Source organism: Marmota flaviventris, chromosome 5 (assembly GCF_047511675.1).
Source record: "Marmota flaviventris isolate mMarFla1 chromosome 5, mMarFla1.hap1, whole genome shotgun sequence".
Taxonomy (NCBI): domain Eukaryota; kingdom Metazoa; phylum Chordata; class Mammalia; order Rodentia; family Sciuridae; genus Marmota; species Marmota flaviventris.
The window spans coordinates 7,170,602-7,190,816 of record NC_092502.1 but is presented as its reverse complement, the minus strand read 5'-3'; the positions used below and the strand labels follow the sequence as shown (position 1 = coordinate 7,190,816).

At 41.5% G+C, this 20,215-nt stretch overlaps 1 protein-coding gene across 1 annotated transcript; it reads left to right on the top strand.

Annotated features, from left to right (window-relative positions):
* The first annotated feature begins 194 nt into the window (after positions 1 to 194).
* On the top strand, positions 195 to 18,814 carry LOC139705891 (butyrophilin-like protein 10). Its single transcript, XM_071612784.1, has 6 exons — positions 195 to 306; positions 10,500 to 10,844; positions 13,326 to 13,607; positions 15,687 to 15,803; positions 16,989 to 17,009; positions 18,666 to 18,814. Exons 1-6 carry the CDS (start codon positions 195 to 197, stop codon positions 18,812 to 18,814), a joined length of 1,026 nt encoding a protein of 341 aa, XP_071468885.1.
* The last annotated feature ends 1,401 nt before the right edge of the window (positions 18,815 to 20,215 follow it).

Sequence of the window (20,215 nt, the reverse complement as noted above, 5' to 3'; positions counted from 1 at the left end):
GCAGAGCCTATCCTGCCTCACAATGAAAACTGCATTTATGTGAAGCCCAGTCTCAAAATCTTGATTTTGTGGTGGGGAGTGGGCCCACAGGGCCTTGGGCAGCACCACACCCACAGCTTTGCTGTCTGAAATCCCAAGAAGATGCTCCCTGAGGCTTTGCACTGACACTTGGGACTTCCCAGGTCTGCGAGTGCATGCTGCTAGTGGCCTTACTCAAGCTCAGTCCTGGTGATGGCCCCATCCCCATTGATATAACAGGCATCACCGCACTGGGTGATCTCAAGGACACTTCCTCCTGCAGCCAACGTTAGCCTGGCATCCCAGGTTGCCCTTCAGAATCTTACTTAAAGCTGCCATGACTCTATCGTTGGTGCCTACACAACCAGCATCATGTAGATGCCACTTGAGTTCTACTGTCAGTATGACCAGGACCTGGGTGTACTTGTGCCCTGGAAGTAGCCATGGAGTGCTTTACCAGAAAGTAGGAAGCACAATTCTGAAAAGGGCCTGGGCAGCCAGCCCGTGGAGAGCACCAGGTGCCTTCTCTGAGACACACTCCCTTTCAGGCCTCTGCTCCTATGGAGAGGGCCAGCCCTGCCAACCTCTGCGCTGCCTTCCATGATGTTTCCTTATTGTCTTCTTGTTAGCACAGCATTCCCTTTCATCTGCACAAATCGCTTCAGCAAGTGATTGCTCACTAACCTTTCCTTCATTTTATTCTCCTGGAAAGTTCTTTATTTTTTCTCTAGCCAGGCTATAAATGTTTTTTTGTTTTTTTGTTTTTTGCAGGGGAAGTGTACCAGGGATTGAACTCAGGGGCACTCGACCACTGAGCCGCAAGGTGCAGGTGGCCTGAGCCAGAAATACCTGTAACCACGGGAGGTCAAACTCATGCATGCTCCTCAAGGTTAGAGGCAAGGTGGGGGTTCATCTCCTGGAGCAGTGCCAGGGAGGACCCCTCACAGGGATGCTGAGGACTGGACATCTGTGCTGTCCTTGCACTTCTGCACACAGCTCCTGACCACACTGACATTGGAGGTGATGGCCTCGCACTGCACAAATAAAAATGTGATGGCCATTTTTTATTATTATTTTATTATTTATTATTATTAAAATATATTGAAAAAGCAAATACATGGAGCTCTAAAAACAAAATTAAAACAAAAATAAAACTAAATGGCCAAGCATAAAAAAATGTTCAACATCTTCAGGAATCATAAAAATGCATATTAAAACTTCACTGAGAGTCCATCCTACTCCAGTTAAAAGGGCAAGCATCATGAACACACATAATCATAAATGCTGACAAGGATATGGGGGTAAATAAACTCATATACACTGTTGGTGATATTGTACTTTAGTACAGTCACTCTGGAAATCCATGTGGAAGTTCTTCTAATCACTAGGCATGGAAGCATCATCTGACCCAGCTATACTACTAGTCAGTATTTATCCCAAAAACTTAAATTCAACATGCTATAGCAATACATGCATATCCATGTTTACAGCTGTGGAATTCACAATAGCCGAACTATGGCACTAGCGTAGATGTCCGTCAACAGATGAATGTGTGGTGCATATATACAAAGAGTCTTTTTCAACTATAAAGAAGAATTAAGTTATGTCAATTTCAAGAAAATAGATAGGTGTTGTGTCTCACAACTAAACCAATCTGGGTCACTCCAAGTGAATTTGAGGAATAAATAAAGACACAGACTCAGAAAGTACCTTTTCTTTGGGTTCACTGACTGCTCCTCAGCTGCAGCTCCCACAGGGGAGCAAGGCAGGCAAGAAAGAGAGTGAAGAGCATATGCTGAACCCTTTCATTGGGGAGAAGCCATTCAAATGAGGCAAGGAGTAGGATTACAAATAGGTAAGTGTAACTCAACCCTAGCAAGGTGTCGCCTACACCTGGAGCCTTGCCTTGTTTTCTTAGCAGGAGCAATGCCCAAGTTACTGCTACCTGGCACTGCCGTGCCGGACTGAAGACAGTAATTGGTCAGAACCCGGTGCATCAGGACTTAAAGGCATCTGCATCCAGGGCAGCTCCAAACTTATTCTCCCTTTCTTAATATATTTTTTTTTAAAAAAGGCAACTATAGAATTATATATTTTAGTCACTGGATTCTTGGTCCAAGGTTGTCATGATCTACTATTGAAACACAAAAAGAATTAGTAGAAAACATATCATTTCAATAACATAACTTTGGAAGATCTAGGTTATTATTATTATTCTGTCAAATACTCATCAGAAGATTCTTAATCATTTCCCAATTTTATTGGGAAGCATTGTGTTTGACCATAGTAACATAGACATTTTTATTTGGCATGACATTCAAGCCTTTCCACAAACCATAGAGCAGAGGGCTCATTCACATTATTCATTACAACGGTTTGTAGAGGATTTTAACTTAGTTTCAATTCTTCCATCAGGACTTATCTGACTATGAGGGATCTTGGAGGTAATTTAAGTAAAATTATTTTTTAAAAATCACATATTGTTTTAAAACATAGCCACAAATGCTGTATTGTAGGAACAATGAATAATGTTTTAAGTATTCACTTCAAGGATCATGAAATCAAGAGCTTGCCTAGGTCTGGTTAATTGGCATGCACCTGTTTCAAAGCCTGAACGTTAACTTCTGCATGCTAGCTGGCAATAGGATGAAGGAAAGTTGATGAAGGATCAATGTCCTTTCCACTACTGTAACTAGGGATGGAATGAGGCAAGTTGTACCTTTTATAGGCTACAGGATTTTTTAACCATCCTTTCTCTCAATTATCACATTAAGGAGTCTTTTAGGTCAGTAATGTAAAAATTCTGGAGGCAGAAGCACCAGACATTCTGTTGGATGCCATCTCACTGAGGGTTAAGGCTTCTGCAATTATCCTTGTCAATTCTAGGAGACCAGTCTGTAAATGCCTGGCCTATATAGGAAGTTTCTATTTCAATAGTCATTCTATTTTGACAATTGTCCAGATATATAGTCTTAATTTCTAAGGACCAGCATGATTGGCTGGCTTAGTTTTCTCATATGCTGTGTTTTTCTCAAAAGATACTCCCAGACAGCCTGTTTACACAGGATCAACATATAGGTGTAACTGACCATTACAGTCAGGACAATTAATCTGATTATATAGGTGGACTTTCCAGTCCACAGCACAAAGCATATTAAAGGTGGACCTGAGAAATGGGCCTATAGAAGTTTGATCCTAATTTTTACTTACCTGACAAGCTCATGAAGCTGCATGGATGTAAACTCCGCAGTTGGGAGATTTACTTTTCTGTGTCAGGGTTTTAACCTTTCCATGATAACCAGGTTAAACTCTATTTTTTGAAATTTCATTTAATATACTGAATCATGTTCAGCAGCGTAAGACTCAATACTACAATTAAGAAAAATTTTTAAAAATATTTTGGAAGATTTATTGTGACCCTGTGGGGTCCTGTTTCTCCCTGTTTTAATATATTAGCATTGAATGAAATGCTGACATATATCATAATATCATTAGTATAAATTATTGACAATAGTACAAGTATTTAAATGATAAAGATTTATTATCTTCAGCTGGTCGTGAGACTTGACAAAAGTCAATTTAGGAGGTATGGTAAATAGAAATTTAGCATTTACTAAATGTATGACTTGATTTTGACTTTAACAGAATTATCAAAAATGAAGAATACAATAAGTTGTATACAAAAATTTATATTTTGAAATTAGCTCTAGATTAACTTAATCAATTATCTTAATTTGGAATAAAGGTAGAGACAGAGTTTTTAAATTAGGAGTGGTGGTGGTCTTTACTAGGGGCATGAGAAATTATGTAAACATCTATCCAAAATAGAAAGTCAAATGCTAAATAAGCCTAGAGAAGATATTTTGTTTTTACCATTACTAAAAAATGAAATAGAGAAAAGAAATGAATAGTCTTTTATCTATGAATCTAAAAAAAGCTGTCACTATCATTATCAAACTTAGTGTAGACTTAAGTATGGAGGGTTAGTATCTCAAATATTAATAGTTAAAAATAAGTCAATAGTGTGATTTAAGACAATGACCTAATTTAGAATTTGTATGAAACTGAACTAGCAATGACATCTTGAGGAATTATTGTCAAAACAATTGTGTATAAAGAAACATATGCATGAACATCTTTAATAACTCCACTTAATGTAGCAAAATTAGCTCCAGTAACCATGCATAATCCATGACTTTACTAATTTCAAAAATATTAATGTATGTAGGGTATCATCTAAGAGCACTAAAATTGAAAAAAGCTCTATTATGTTAAATTTATTACTAAAATTAGTTATTGGCTATGGAGCTGATTTATTTATGGCTGTCTAATATTTTAGGAGTAACTATTTTTAGGGCTATTTTCCACAGTGACAAACTGTTGACAGGGCTTGACTTAAGACTCCATTTTAATGTTTAGAGGCTCTCAAAAGCTGTTTTTAATTAGAAGAGGAGTAAAATTTTTAACTAAGAATCTTATTTTTCTTGTGGTAAGATTACAACTTTAATCTCTTTTTGTCTGTATGTTTGCCTTTATTTTTCTTCTTCACTTGGGCTCCATTTAACTATGGTGCAACACCTAAACTTGGCTAGAATTATGTAAATCCTTTGTAATATTGATGGCTAACTGGACAATAGACTCATCTTTTGAAAATAGGTGGCCCCTTGTAAGTTTAGGTTCTGTATTGTCCCTTTAAGTATCTCTATGAAAATAGTAGAATTTTTCTAAAGGCTTACTAAAATTCTTTTTTAGGCATTTTGTTTATATGTTGGATATCTGTTTTGGAGGGTTGTCTGTACTTCAGTTAGACTATCAGATTTGTCCCTATTCTGTGTTACTGGGACATGGTTAAGATAAATCTCCCTTAAATCTAGTTTTAAAATTGCTTTCTATTTCAAAATTTAGCTAAGTAATAGCATAATATTTCTCTAGGTAAGATTAGACATTTGGCATAAATTTTGAAATAATACATGAATTTGGATTTCTTGAAAATCTCCCTGAATTTGTTTTGGTCTATATTAAGTTTGAAAAGTTCCCTTCGATCTTTCTTTCTAGTAGGCAATTTTTAAGGCCTTCTTTGATGATAGAGTTGAGGCTAGATAAGAAAATTAGATACCATTTGATTATTGTAATCTCCCAGTATATAGACTAGTTGATTCATTCTAACAATTCAAAAAGATCCCTTAATCTCTTTTTGAGAGAAGGTCTCAAAATATCTCCATATCTCAGAATATTATCCTTTAAATAGGTGTCTCTTAATTGTCTTTTTAAAAATATGATTAAGGTTACTTCCCATTGTAGGGAGTAGTATATGAGTCTTACCATATTATTTATGGATAATAGGTCCAGTCAGAGAACTTATATAATACCAATGAATTTCCAACAAAGTTTGCAACTTTTATTGTTCAAAACTAATGTACAACATTAATTTGGAGAACACACATCCTAATTAAATGTTCTTCAAAATCCCATAAACATCCAACAAATACAAGTAATATGCAAGAATCAAATTTAGTCTCCAAAGAGAAAAGTCAAAGTTAGAATTTAGTCAGCACTTTAAACATTGATTGTTTTAATTAAGGATGTGAATTTATTCACTAAAATTAATTCTTAAACATTAAGAATCACTAGGTAAATAAAAACCTTAGTTAAGGAAATAAACTTAACATTTTAATAAGTCTTTATTATGTCAAAATATGGATAAAATCTTAGCTCACATCAACATAATAAGGTCAGGGAAATAGCCTAAAATATACTAGAATTGATTAGTTTATATTTACAGTCAGTCCAGTTATACATAAATCAGTTTCTCAATTATTTTAAATTTCTCTATTATCTGTCTAGATAATAGATAATGATGTAAGGATTTCTTTATGTAGAAAAATCTAGAATATAACAACCTTATATTTCCCAAAGAGGATTTCTTTCCTCTTTGTAGGACCTCCAATTTATGTTTCCTCTCTGTGGAAGTATCTTCTTCTTCGTTTAGAATTCTTTCTTTTGGTTATAATTTGGAAGAATTTCTATAAGTCATAGAATCTAAACAAATTATTGTACCTTGATATGAAAAAAAAAATCTCAATGAAAATATATTGAAATATGGATATTTCTGTAGACAAAATTATATTTGTTTATTATCTTATCAAAGTTTGTACAATAATTTGAGAATTAGAGATTACTTGATGGTGATATTATCTCTTGAAAGAAAAAAATTTTTATAGTGAAATACATTTCTCAAATATCTGTAACTATAAAAAGCAGAGCATCCGATAAATGCATGTATAAGGAATATAAATTATGTGTTTTCTGTTGAAAGAAAATTATAAGAAGCAAATACATATATATTAATTAAATAAATAGACATATATGTTAAATATTCTATGAATTAAGGACTATAGATTATTCAAATAACTGAGAAAATATTCATTAAGAATAAAAGCATAGGTTATAATTATGTAAACCTTATGAAGCCATGTGTTTTTTTTTTTTTTTTAATATTTGGATCCATTTTAGCTTGCTTTTAACTAGAGGTACACTCTTAACTCTATGTGACATCACAAAATTTCTGTGCACATATCTGTTCATATTCTGTATTTACATAGTTAAAGAACAAGAAGAATAAGGTCAAACCATCATGAGTGGTTTTGAGAAAAACTATCTCAGATTGCCCATCTTTTATTATCTCCTGAAGACCAAAGGTAGTCTTATAATCCTTAAATAAAACACAAGCAAACATATGCATCACTCATAAATGTAACGTTATCTTTGCAATTTCTCTTAATAATACAGCTATAAAGAATTTCTAGAGGAACCCGTCAAAGGACAAAAATCAGATTATTTAACTTTGAGTACACATTAGGATTAGGGCAGCAATGTAGAAGTCTGTGAACCATATTTTGTCTGAAAAGGAAATCTTTTTTTGGTGCAAAGGTATTAAATAGGATTGGAGAATAGCATATTCAGTGAAATAATTCAGCCTCAGAGAGTCAAAGTGTGTGTTCTCTCTCCTGTGGAAGCTAGAGAGGAAAATGTAAAACAAAACAAAACAAAAAGGATCTCGTAGAAATAGAAGGGATACCAGTAGACTAGAGGAAGGCAATTAGGGAGAGGGAAGAAGGGAGGGTAAAGGGTGGTACTGGGGAAAGAAATGAAGCAAATCATAATATGTGTATGTACAAACATGTCACAGTGAATCCCAACATTGTGTATTATTATAATGCACCAATAAAAAATGTCTCCACAAGCAAACCAATCAAAAACAGAAAACAAAAATCAAAGTCTGGAAAAAGATATTAGAGTCCATTTCCTTGGTGCTGGGAGGGGTTTTACCATATCATAATGACTTCTGTGTATCTCTTCTCTTTCCTTATTTGGTCCTTTAACATGTAAAAGAATGACTCAACTTGATCAAAGTCCACTTGCATGACACTTTACTTTCATTTCCAGTATTCAGTGATGTTGTAAGTTGGTTTTCTGTTTAGCAATTATTTATGGAGAGGGATGAAGGTACTGCATCTCAGGACTGTGCTCTGTGACAGTCCCACAGACACTGGGACCTTCCAGCTAGGATGCAGTTCTTCTGTGTGGGCAGCTGGACATGCTTGCTCTCCCTCCTTCTTCCCTGGCCAGGTGCAGGTGAGTGAGAAGGAGGAAGACTGCTTTCCTTTACACTGGAGACTTGTTGAGAGGACATCTTATTCCATACTACAATTCCAGGCCTCAGTTATTTCTTGTTTTTGACAACTAAAGATCTTAGGGCTATTCTCAAGTTTCTGTCTTTAATTCTATTTTGGGAGGTACTTTTTCTTTTCTATTTTATCTTTGACTTATGTTCACACAACATGCAAAATATCTGGTTGACAGCCATCAATTTCTAGAAAATACTTGACCTCCAATTTCCAGAACGATAAAATAATATAATTTATAAAAAGATGATTATAACGTATAAATAATAAAAAATTGATATTTTAGATTTTTTCCAGTCTTTCACTTTCTGTGCATATTCATTTTTAAAGTGAATTTCTTATAGCCAGCAAATGTTGGTCTTGTTTTTATAGCCATTCAGTCATTATCTTTTAGTTGGAGCATTTAGTCTACTTAAATTCAAGGTTAGTTTTTAAAAATAATGTGTTATGCCTGCACTTTTAAAATCATCTTCTTCTTCTCCTTCTCCTCCTCCTCCTCCTCCTCCTCCTCCTCCTCCTCCTCCTCCTCCTCCTTCTTCTTCTTCTTCTTCTTTTGCAAATATTCTTTGTTTTTCCTTCTCATTCATCTCTGGGATTTGAGGTTTTACTATATTGGTAACTTTACTGTTTCAATGGGGTTTATTTTGTTGAGGTTGGATCTTTGTTCTAGTTCTCTTCTGTGTACCTAACTGTCTAGGGATTTTTATATTTCACATGCTTTCACTATGTTTATCATCTTTCTTTCATTTTCGTTTGTAGGAGATTTTTAGGCATGGTTTGTTAGCTATGTGGTTTTCACATGGGCAAGAGAAAGAAGGGATCAGACCAAAGCAAGATCAAAATCCAGATGGCAAACCCTAAATCCTTTAGGCATCCAGGGCACATGGGGGCAGTGTGTGGAGTCCAAAGGGCTTGGCAAGCTGTGTGACCTTGCCAGTTGTATCCCACATGATCACTGTATTGGGCTGATTCTTTTTATTGCCTGGTGCTTTTATTGACTAACATCCCAAATTCCTGGCATCTCCAACTTCCTGTGGTCAACATAACAACTTTGGTGTCCCTCCTTATTCTCACCAGTTAACACATTAACCCTTCAGGGAAGCTGAGACTGTCCCACCCAGCCTGGCTTATTGGTCTCCCTTTTAAATCTCAGTGGAAACCCCCATGATCCCATAGATTTTGCATTCTCCATTCCTCCAGAACCAGCACCCCATAAACGATGCCAAGAACTGCTGCCAGCTCAAGCATTAGCTGGACCCACTGGGACTATGGCTGCAGTGACTTCTGAATTCCTAGTTAGTTGAGCATGCTGACATGAATCCTGGGGAAAGCGGTTTCCTAGATGGTCCTTTTGGAACAGGGTATTCCTGCCTCTTTTCTCAAAGCAGTCTTTCAAGTGAGTTTGTTCTTTGACATCATTGAGTTTGTGTTGTGTGTTGTCTGTACAATTCTTGATACCCTGGAGACATCTTTCCAAGTGTCCCTATGAGAAGCACTTGTATTTTTTTTTTATAGACACTGATCTCTTCAGCAATCACATCCTCCTTGGTCACAAACTTAAACATGTTCCCTTTCTGCCCCAATTGAAAGTTTTTCAAATCTTTCTGCTCTGCCTTTGGCTCCCAGAATTGAACCTGGCTAAAAACTGCCAACAATACCCTGTCATTGCCTTAGTGCTGTGAGCTGTAAATTCTCTCTCCTGGATCAATGATTCCATCATATTTAAACTCAACCTCACACATAGTCTCTGAGCATGGGTAAAATTTAGACAGGTTATTTTCTGGAATGTAACAGATGTGACTGCTAATCCAATTCCCCACAGCGTGCTCATTCCCAGACATGAATTGGTGTGAACATACTTTATATACAGAGATATGAAAAAATTGTTCTCTATGTGTGTAATAAGAATTTAAATGCATTCTGCAGTCATGTATTTAAAAAATAAAGTCAATTAAAAAATAAACATAGATATGTACATAAAAAAAAGCCTAATGAATGAAGTCTTTATTGTCCATATGCCTATTGGCATTTCAATCTTCCGAGCTCCTATCAGAAGAGTCCTTCATTAAGTTCCACTTTCAACATTATAGGACTTCTATAGAAACTTTCAACCTTTTCCAAACTTCTTCCAACAACCAATTTCAAAGGATTTTGGACTATGTGTTGAGGTATAGTCACAGCAATAACTCCCTTCTCGGTACCTATTTTCTGAGTTCATTTTTTAATTTATTTACTGTTTTTCTGAGTTAGTTCATTTTTTAATTTATTTGCTGTTATAAGATGCCTGAGAAAATCAACTTATGAGAAGGAAGTTTTTTTTTTGACTCATTGTTTCAGAGGTTTCAGTTCATGGTCAGCCAGTTCCATTGAATGGGCTGGTGGTGAGGCAGAGACCCACAGCAGAGAGGGCATTAATTGCTACTCAATTAATGGCAGCAAGAAAGCAGAGTGAGAGCAAGAGGCTGAAGACAGGATAGAACCACTCCCTTCAACTAGGTGCCAGCTCCTATAGTTTCTGTTACCTCCCTATAGCACCACCATCTTGGGACCAAGTCTTTAATACATGAGCTTTTGGGTGCCATTGGGGATTCAAATTTTAACAAGCACCACAACAAATGCTACAGGTGTAAAATTCTTCAGCTCATGTGATTATCCAAGTGTGAAATTCCCTGCCTGACCTCATTGGATGGATTATCATCAAAATACAGGTGCACTAAAAATGTTCTATAAAATTAGCTTCAGGCTATGTGCCACACTCTATGCAAAGGCTCTATTATTTTTCTTGATCACTTTCAGGGCAGTTCCTTGTGATTGGACCAAGCTCACCCATCATTGTCATGGTGGGAGAAGAGGCCATGTTTTCCTGTCACCTCAGCCCTTCCATGGATGCTCAGAACATGGAGGTGACATGGCGCCATACAAACAAATCAGGCCTGGTACATAACTATAGGAATTCCCAGGACAAGGACCAGCAGCACCCAGAGAACCAAGGGAGGGCAGAGATCCTGAGGGAGAACATCACCAGGGGTCAAGTGGCCCTGAGGATCCGCAACATCCATCCTGCAGATGAAGGCGACTACAGATGTTTCTTTTTAAGCTCCACCTACCACAATGAAGCACATTTCAAAGTGTTGGTCACAGGTGAACTTCTCTGGAATGAAAACTCTTTATATTCTGTATAACGTTAACTCTGTTTTTTTGTTCTGCCTATACTTTGCTAGGATAAATACTGGGTTTAGTGGACAGTGGAGGTTTAGTCTAGGCAAATCCTATGACGGAATTTCAAGAGTGTTAAAGAGGAAGAAAACATCTGACCAGTCTATTCCAATGGTCTCAGGCTGTAAGAGAAATATAGTCGCAACCCTTTTCTTTGTCAACATAATTAAGAAGAGGAGAAAGGAGAGAATCTAGTATATCTCATTCTTTCATTCACCTTCCTTCCTTCCTTCCTCTCCTCTTCCTCCTCCTTCTCCTCCTCCTCCTCCTCCTCCTCCTCCTCCTCCTCCTCTTCCTCCTCCTCCTCCTCCTCCTCCTCCTCCTCCTCCTCCTCCTCCTTCTTCTTCTTCTTCTTCTCTCTCTCTCTCTCTCTCTCTCTCTCTCTCTCTCTCTCTCTCTCCTTTCCTTTCTTCTCTCTCTCTTTTTTCTTTCCTTTCTTCTAGGGATTGAACCCAGGCTCTCAATCATGCTGGGCACATTTTCTGTCACTGAGCTCCATCCCAGCCATGATATTTCCGAGGAGTCCCAGAAGCACATCTTAGTCTAAGATATCACTCTAGTTTCTAAAATCCAGAAGGAGATGAAGGAGACAGGAAAGATCAGATGCACCGACCATCAGGAATTGCTCTTCCCCAGTCCAACATGGTTGTTTCCATCTTCCTATGACACTCTTGTCTGCTTGGATCCCTGCACTGAGCTCGTGTCAGATCCCAGCTCTGCCCAGACACTGCGCCCACAGCACTGCCAGTTCTGCCAGGGTGAGCAGGTGTGGAGGGGTCCAGGCTTCAGGCTCACACTGAGTTTGAACAGCTTTGCACCTGCTCTTGTCATGGGACCTTGTGACAATCTCAGGCAATAAGTTTCTCCATTGCTATCCTCACAATTGGCCTTCAGAGAGGACTACCCAGTCTGTCACAGGGAGCCCAAGAGGAGGAGATCTCTTCCTGCAGTGTGCCTTGACAGGCCATGTCCTTGCCCTATATTCAGTGACAGTTTGGGACAGGCCATGAGCACCCCTGAACTCACGCTTGCACAGTGAAAGGTGGGTACTTATTGATTCTTCCCAAATTAAAGAAGACTAGGAGAAAGAATTACTGACCAGTTGAAAACAGATTTTTCTGCTAAATTTTCTCCTAACTTGACAACTTTATGCACATATATCCTGAAAACATTTCCAGGGTGAAGACATCCAAACTCAAGGTGTCATCCTCCTGTAATCCAACAGAGAGGCCTGTGCCTTCCAACTTCCAGACACTTCCTGCACTGTGACCACGCCATTCTAAGATCTGCTTCCATCTCGCCATGCCATCTTGGCTCTGTGCGAATGTCCCACCTTTCCAATACGACCTATGTAGACTCATTTTTAGGAATTACATCTAAAATGACACTATTTCCACTCACAGCAACCTTCACAGGCACTGGGTTTAGGACTTGAACATATCCTCTGAGGAACATGATTCAGCCCACAAAAGTGATTGTTTAATACCAGTAAATTTACTTTAGTTTTTGTTAGACACTGTGATGGTTTGGATAAGTTAGTGTTAGTACACACTAAGCTGCAAAACACTATGCACAAGTGACAGCTGCTTGTCATCCCAAATCTTGGGAGGAGGGACAAAGGCAGGAGGAGTGGGTCTCACTGTGTGTGTCCACCTCCGTTTACTCCTGATCCTCAGCCTTCCCCCAGTGCAGCCTTCATCTTCACATTGGGAGATGAGTCACTGCTGCTCTTGCACCCCTGTCCTTGAAGAGAGAGAGAGTTCCTATGGCAACGTGATGACCAAGACACACAGATGATGTCCAGGGACAGCACTCTGGCCAGCCTCTAGGACACTCCCAACAGCAAGGGCACTGAGACAGGCAGCCCCCCTCTGAGCAGGTATATCCATTGATGCAGTTCAGAGGGGGAAGCTACTAATCAGGGGGGTGCATAGACATCTTTCAAGGTTCCTTTGCCACAGTGGCTAGTGTCTGCCATATTGGCCCAAGGCCATACGAAGTTCCATCTGAGGTAGTTGTATAGGAGAAGGGTGATAGAAATTATGTGGACAACTTGCAACTGACATCTGAAGCCACCAGCTCATGTGTGTCCACTGGCTGCAAATGGACTAATGGGTTTTACTAACTACATGTAGTTCTCAAAGGGGAACAACGGAAAGAAACACAGCAGGAAGGGACCTGGTAGGAACTGAAGTACTCTAGTAAAGGCCAAATTGCGGTCTTAATCTGTTCCTCCTCCAAACCCTTTGTGTGACTTTACCCCATTGTCACAAAAACAAAACACACAAACAAAACACAGAGTTGAGGTTCACAGAGGTTAACGAGCAATCGCAGTTTCACTGGTCCATGTGAAACAGCTGGACATTTCTGGAACAGTGTGCTCTCTCTGCCTCCTTCCCTCTCCAGGCACGGGCATGGCTCCTCGTGTTCACGTGGAACCTGACACAGCCTGGGGCATCAGGCTGACCTGCACATCCACGGGGTGGTACCCCGAGCCCCAGGTGCAGTGGAAGGGCAGGCAGGGACTGCACTTCACACAAGACTATGAGACAGTGAGAATGGAAGAGCCTGGCACGTTTCAGGTGCAGGCATCCATCACAGTGGACGAGAGGTCAACAGGAAACTTGTCCTGTGTTGTAAGGAACCCACTCCTCGGCGAGCAGAAGGAAGCACATGTGTCTCTGGCAGGTGAGTTCCCTCCACAGTCCACGCTGTCCTTGCAGCTGATCAGGTGTGACGAGCAAAGACCTGGGCAGTCACCTGGGCCAGGTTCTGGTCCATTCCTCTGTGACTTCCATGTGAGGAGTCTTAGTGAAAACATATCTCATCCTCAGCTCCCATTTATTGGCAAAGAAATGATTTTACTTATGAAAATGAATTTACGGATATGCAAAAGCCTTCAAAGCCCATGCAACATGGGAGAGAATCTCCCAGATTCTCCTCAAGATGTTCTTTAACTATTGCCCAGGAGAAAATCATTCAGAACACTTTAACATTTTGTTCTGCCACCGACTAATTAATGTGAATCCTGGCAGTGCCACCCACCATCTCTGGGATCTTGGACTGGTACTGACCTTCCCTGCCAGTTCCCAAAGGAGAAATAGGGCTCCTGATGGTGTGCGCGCCATGAGAAGGCTGAGGAGTGACTGATGGAACTCACCTGGGCAGCACAGAGCCAGAGTGAGCATTCCACAAGAGTTGGTCCCGACTACTCTCCTGCGGCTCTCTGTCCCTCTGCCCAGTCAGGGCATGACAGTGACTCAGGTCCACAGGCTCTTCCTCTCGTCTGCCTTCTCATGACCTCCGTTTCAACTCTGCACTTCCTTCCTTTCTCTGTCCCGCCCCGACCACAGGGTACCCCACACTCCTGTCCTCTGGGAGCCTTCACCAAGCTTCCCCACTGGTCCTTCAAGTCCCAGCGCAGGGACCTGTCCTCCAGGAATCCACTCCAGCCCCTGTGCATTGCAGTCCCCCTGTTGACTCTTACACCATGGTGGACTGCATCCCACTGGCTGAGGTAGTGTGGCACCCAGGGGGACTTGTGTCTTAATTCTCCTGTCCCCATCACTTCCCAAGGGCTCAGCTCAGGTGTGGCACTGCCTGTTCACTGATGAAGGCTCCTAAGAATCCCATCAACTAAAATGCCCTTTCTCGGGTGCTTCAGTTCAAGCACCCACATTTGTTTGACATAATGGAAGAAAATTCCAGGTTCAAAAGGAGAATGTGACAAAAGCATATATCAGAGCAGTAGAGTTGTATTTTCTGGTGTTTTTTTTTAATTGCAATTTCAGTAAAGCAAAATTAAAGAAGGAAAAATTAACCAAGTCTCCCAGTTAGAGTTTCATAGTGAAGAAAGCAGCTGAGGCAGCTCACTGTGAGCGGGAAGTGAGAGAGGCAAACTCACCAACGCTCAGGTCATCATACTAGAGCTCTCTTCAAAAAAAATGGAAGATGAAAATTTAAAAAGTGTCTTCAGATAATAGTAAAAATGCTTCTATATGGAACTTAAAATCATTGATAATAACTAAAAGTCATTGATTGATTAGATCGAAAGCATCTTATTGACATGAGTGCAATTCCTGAGTGAGGAGGTCTTCGGGACCACTTTTCAGGGAAGGTTATTGCACAGACAGGTGTGGATGGCCCGGCCAGGGCTGCTTATTTAAAGGACCAGTGGTCATTCCTCTCAGAAGGATTCCTGGGCATGTAAGGGTTTTGTCTCTGGGACTTGGTCCATGCGACCTATTGGATTTACCCTCTGAAAGGATCAAACTTCCTCATTTGCCCTCAGAGGAGCTCCCCCTACCCCTCAGCAACATGTTGTTGGGCTCACTCATGTGCATACATGTGTGAAAACAACCAGGTAAAGAAGACTTGGCCACATCAGGGCTTGCAAGGAAGGAGAAAGGAGATCCACATGGAAGGAGAAAACTGTGTTCTATTAGTAACATTTTATTATAAAATAATTACATGTCACAAATATAATCGTAAGCACTATTAAATCTAGATGATACCCTGTGTTGATTTATCATAACATGTTGGACATGTCTCAACATCTTCATAATCCCTTACATGACCTCTGGTCTCTGCCCCATGCTGTGAAGGAGGAACACCTTCAGGATTCCTGATTCCCTGGAGTGGAGCAGAGGGCAGGGGTGCTCAGAGTCTCTGAGCTCCTCCTGTCTGGAGAAGGCTCCTGGAGAGTCACCCCACAGCCAGGTCCCCTGCTGTCCAGCTGGACTCCAGTCTGATGATTGTGTGTTTCAGGTGCCTTGTTTCCCAAGGACTGGTCCTGGACGATGGGGCTGTGTGTGTTCCTGGTCCTCCTGGAAGTCAGCCTGGTGGTCACCTGTGCTCTGCTGATGCGGGCCAGAAGAGCCAAAAGTAATAGGGAAGTGCGTGGGGAGGGGTGGCTCAGGTTCCTGGGAAGCAGAGGGCACTAGTCACCACAAGTCAGGAGTGGACTGTGGGTCCCCTGCATCACTGAGAACTGGCAGGAAACACCTTAAAAAGGAAGAGTTAGTCCATCATCACCTTATCACCTTGCATAGTTACCAGAACATGAAGTTTGGGGGTCAAGATCAGCTCTTTCATAAAAACAGCATATATGCTTAGAACTTTTGTGGTCTACCCTTAAATTGGTAGATTTGGAGACCAGTTTATTTATTGAGGTATTCATTAGTGTGCCCAGGGATGATGAAATGCTCTGTGCATGTCCTGGGATGGAAACCCTGGCTTATCACAGTCATATACCCTCCTGAAATGGCAATGGGAGGGCCCTACTGCTGCTTTCTGTGTGTCCTGGGGACTCATGGAAGACTGCGGTTGACAATGAGCACCAAGACTACCAGTGACCACTGTCACCCAGGGCCTGGCCTGCCTGAGGCACCACCCCTCTCCAGGGTAGCTTCTCTCCAAGCAGAGCCACTCACTAGGGTCACCTGTTCTGCTGCCTCTAACTTCTGAGTGTTTGTTGGGAGTTACTTGGAGCACAGCTGAAGCCAGACATTCCCAGCGGCTCCTGGAGGGTTGGTCTGTGATTCTGTCCAGTCCTTTTCTCAGTTGGCTGGATTAGTGTTTGCGAGTCCTGCCTGTTGAGGGTGACTCCCCTGCCAGCAGGACTTAGGAAGGGCCAGGGGGCTAATCCAAGGGAGCAAAGCCAGGGAGGGAAGAGGCGCCCTCCTGAGAAGTTGCTTGCTGCTGACTGGGGGGGGGGGGGTTGTCAGCATCCCAGACGCCCCAGAATTACCAGGCAGCCTCCTCTGCCCATGGGTCACAGGAAACTTTGTGAAAACAGGGCTTTTTGTCTGTTTGTTTGTTGTTTATATGGGAACTTTCCTTGTGTCAAGGCATATTTGGGTTTCTGGCTGTTAGGAAACAGCAAAAATGGGAATATACAAAGCCAAGACTGGAAGTGCATAGAACAACAGAAAAAATGGACTAATCATTTAGAATATTTGTCCAGTTAATATAATATAAATTAGCCAATCTAATATAATCACATGCCACCTACTCAGAAGATTCAGTGCAAACAAGTCTCACTGATGGGTCTGTTTGTGTCTGTTGCAGGTTTGCTCAAGGAGCAGCACGGTGAGTGGGTCCAGCTGCTAGGCAGAGAGCCTTGTGCTCCATGTAGGGACAGGGCCACAGTGCAGGGCACCCTGCAGGGACCCTCAGGAGGCTGAGTGCCTGGAGAGGCTGCTTGGGTCTTGATCATGCATCTGAGGATTAATATTCAGTGGGAGATGGTGGAAGAGGGTCCTATGCCTTCAAGGTGTCCCCAGGCTACTGCAGTATAGGTGACTCACAACCACCCCCACACATCCAACAAGCCACATTGGGCTCCCTCAGGATGCAGCGCTGCTCACGCTGTTGGAGGGGCTTGGGGGGGGGGGTCCCTGCCTCTGACCTCTGAATCACAGTGTGGACTCACAGTTTGGAAGAATTGGCCTCCTATTTCTCTGCCAGTGACCCTGCCTTAAAGCTCTTGGCTCTCACATGTCAAGTAGGTAATTTTCAGTTCATTTTGATCACAGTCTACACTGCTGTGGGGAAATGAACCACAGAAGTTTTGGACATTTAATCTTTTAATGTCTACTTTGGGGTTTGAAAGTGAACTCCAGCAACAATATGAGAAGTCATTCATGTGTTTTCCCTCATGCAAAGATTGATAATAATATAAAAGATCAGGCAATTTTGAAGGAGAGAGGAAAGGAAAAGATTCTGAGTCTCTTTTTTTTTCTTTTTTATTGGTGCATCACAGTGATACACAATAATGGGGATTGTTGTTACTTTTTCATACATGCACAGAGTTTCTCTTGTTTAACTAGTAGATGCCACTCTTCCTGAATGTTATTGGATCATTATCTCCACAATATACCAAATTTTGATTACACAGAGAAGTATGTGTAATCAAAGTGCCAAATGCTGCAGTAAACTCATAAAAATACAGGAAAGGAACATGGTGCATCATTTAAAATTCAGAACACAGCCAGGTGTGGTGGCACATGCCTGTAATCCCAGTGACTGGGGAGGCTGAGGCAGTTTTGCAGTTTTGAGGCCAGCCTCAGCAACTTAGAGAGACACTAAGCAATTTAGTGAGTCCCTGTCTCGAAATAAAAAATAAAGAATGCTGGAGAAATGGCTCAATGATGAAGCATCCCTGAGTTCAATCCTCAGTACCAAAAAATGAAAACTAAAAATAAGATTTGGAGCTGAGCCTTGGCCGCCACCCAGAGCTCCACTAAAGCTGGTCTGTAGTGTGTTGCTCTGCTCCTGGGCCTGTGGCCGCCTTCCCAGCAACAGGGAGGAGAGCAGGTGCAGATGCTCGGGCAGTGCCTCCCTCTTCCTGGCCTTTGCAGGTTTCTTTCTGGCCCAGCTGGACCCTCAACCTTGTGGGGCTGGTGTTTGTGTTGTCATCAGGCTGATCCATGAAAAGCATTCAGGGACGACTCTGCAAAGCCTAGGGTTTCTTCTTGCAGCAGTCGGGGAAGGCTGGTCTCCTTAGACCCCTGCCTCAGCCTGCGAGCCCTGACCCTGTCCATGTCTCCACTGCGCACACCCTGCAGAGAGCCAGGCTGAACTCTGCTCCACGCTGAGCTCTGCACAATAACCAAATGGGACTTACTTAGACTTAGACCAGGTGGAGTGGTACTGCTGCCGTGGGCTAGTCCAGCTGCTTTGGAGTCACTGGTAACCACCAGGCTCAGCCCACAACAGATCCCTGCCTCCTGACGTGTTCCTCAGACTCCCGAAGTAGTCACCTTACCAGCAGAAAAGGATGCTTCAGGCCCACAGACTGGGAGGGGTCAGTCCACACTTGGGCAGCTGCCTTTGTGTTGGCCTGTGGCAAAGCAGCACCTCATGGCAAGACTGCCCACCTGGTGGCCATGTGACGGAGGAGGGGAGGGGCCTGTCCCATATTCCCCATTGGGGCACACCCCGGGGGGCCTGAGGACCTCACTGGGCCCACCTCTTAAGGACCCACCACCACATGCCACATTGCGCCAGGCTGGCAACAAAGGCTCTACACGTGGGCTTTAGGGACACTGGGATCAATCCCAGCACCTATCTCCCGGGTGGGCCCTCATCCCCATCTAAGACGACTGGCTAGTTCTTTACTGAGACACCTTGGAAGATATTAGGCAGAAAAGCTTCCTGGGTAATTTCTCCTGACTGATTTTGAAAGTTGTGCATTTATTTTTGCATATTATTTATCATTTTTTGTTTTTGTTTTTGTTTTATAGAGTTGTTGAAAAAACAAAGAGGTGAGTGGTGTTTGCTTTCATTTTGGCGAAAAATGTCATAGAAAAATATATTTGATCTACTAAAAACTATATTCATGATTGATTTCCATAGAATAAACTATCAATATTCTAAACTAGTCTTTATATAATTACTTATCAGCTAAAATTCATATTTGGTAGTATAATCATTTATACACTGTACAAACTTTTTCCATTTTAAATTAGTTACAGTGAGACACATTTGTTCTAACTTTTATCAGGTTTGAAAATATGTTTTTATTTTCAAAGTTCTTATTAATTTTAATATGTTTTTTGTTTTATTGGTTTATTTTCATGAATAAATGATAATTGTGTATACTTATGAGTTTTTGTTCTACCATTTCTTCTGTTTATAAACTAACTCCAGAATTTGATTAATTTTCACACTTCTTTTCTTCTAACTCTTCATTGCTATTAATCATAACTGGTGTTGTATTATGTGACAAGCTGTCAACCCACATACACAGACAGCATTTGACTTCTCCAAGGGTCTCTCGTTTCTTGGCAGAACATGTTGACTTGTACTAAGAACATGTCTTGTACTAAGACACTTGTACTAAGACATGCATAACGTTGACAGTTTCTCTGTATTCAGGGACTTTTTTTTCTTTGCACTCGCCTTTGTTTTGCTTGGGTTTTGATGTCTCTCAACCTTGTTCTTCCAGGGGGTGTTTGCCTAGTGAGCCAGTGCCCTCAAGGACTTTGCACTTGCTACTTGTCCTCTTTCCCAGGAGATGCCCTTTTGTGGTCATTTCCAAGTGCACTCTGCTCCCCCATGATGCTGGCACTTTCTAGCTAAGGGAGGGGTCTGAGTGTCCTCCAGGCCCTGAGCTGTGTGGACACTGGACTTCCACTGCATGCAGCTCTGCACCTGTGGAAGGTGGGACCCCTCTCCTCTTCCTGTGAGTCCCAGTGATCACCCTGCTTAGGGTGCCTGGTGCACAGCCCTCAGCAGAAGGAAGAGTGGCCTTCTCTGCAGCGTGTGCTGTGTTTGCTTTTATTTGCTCTTTA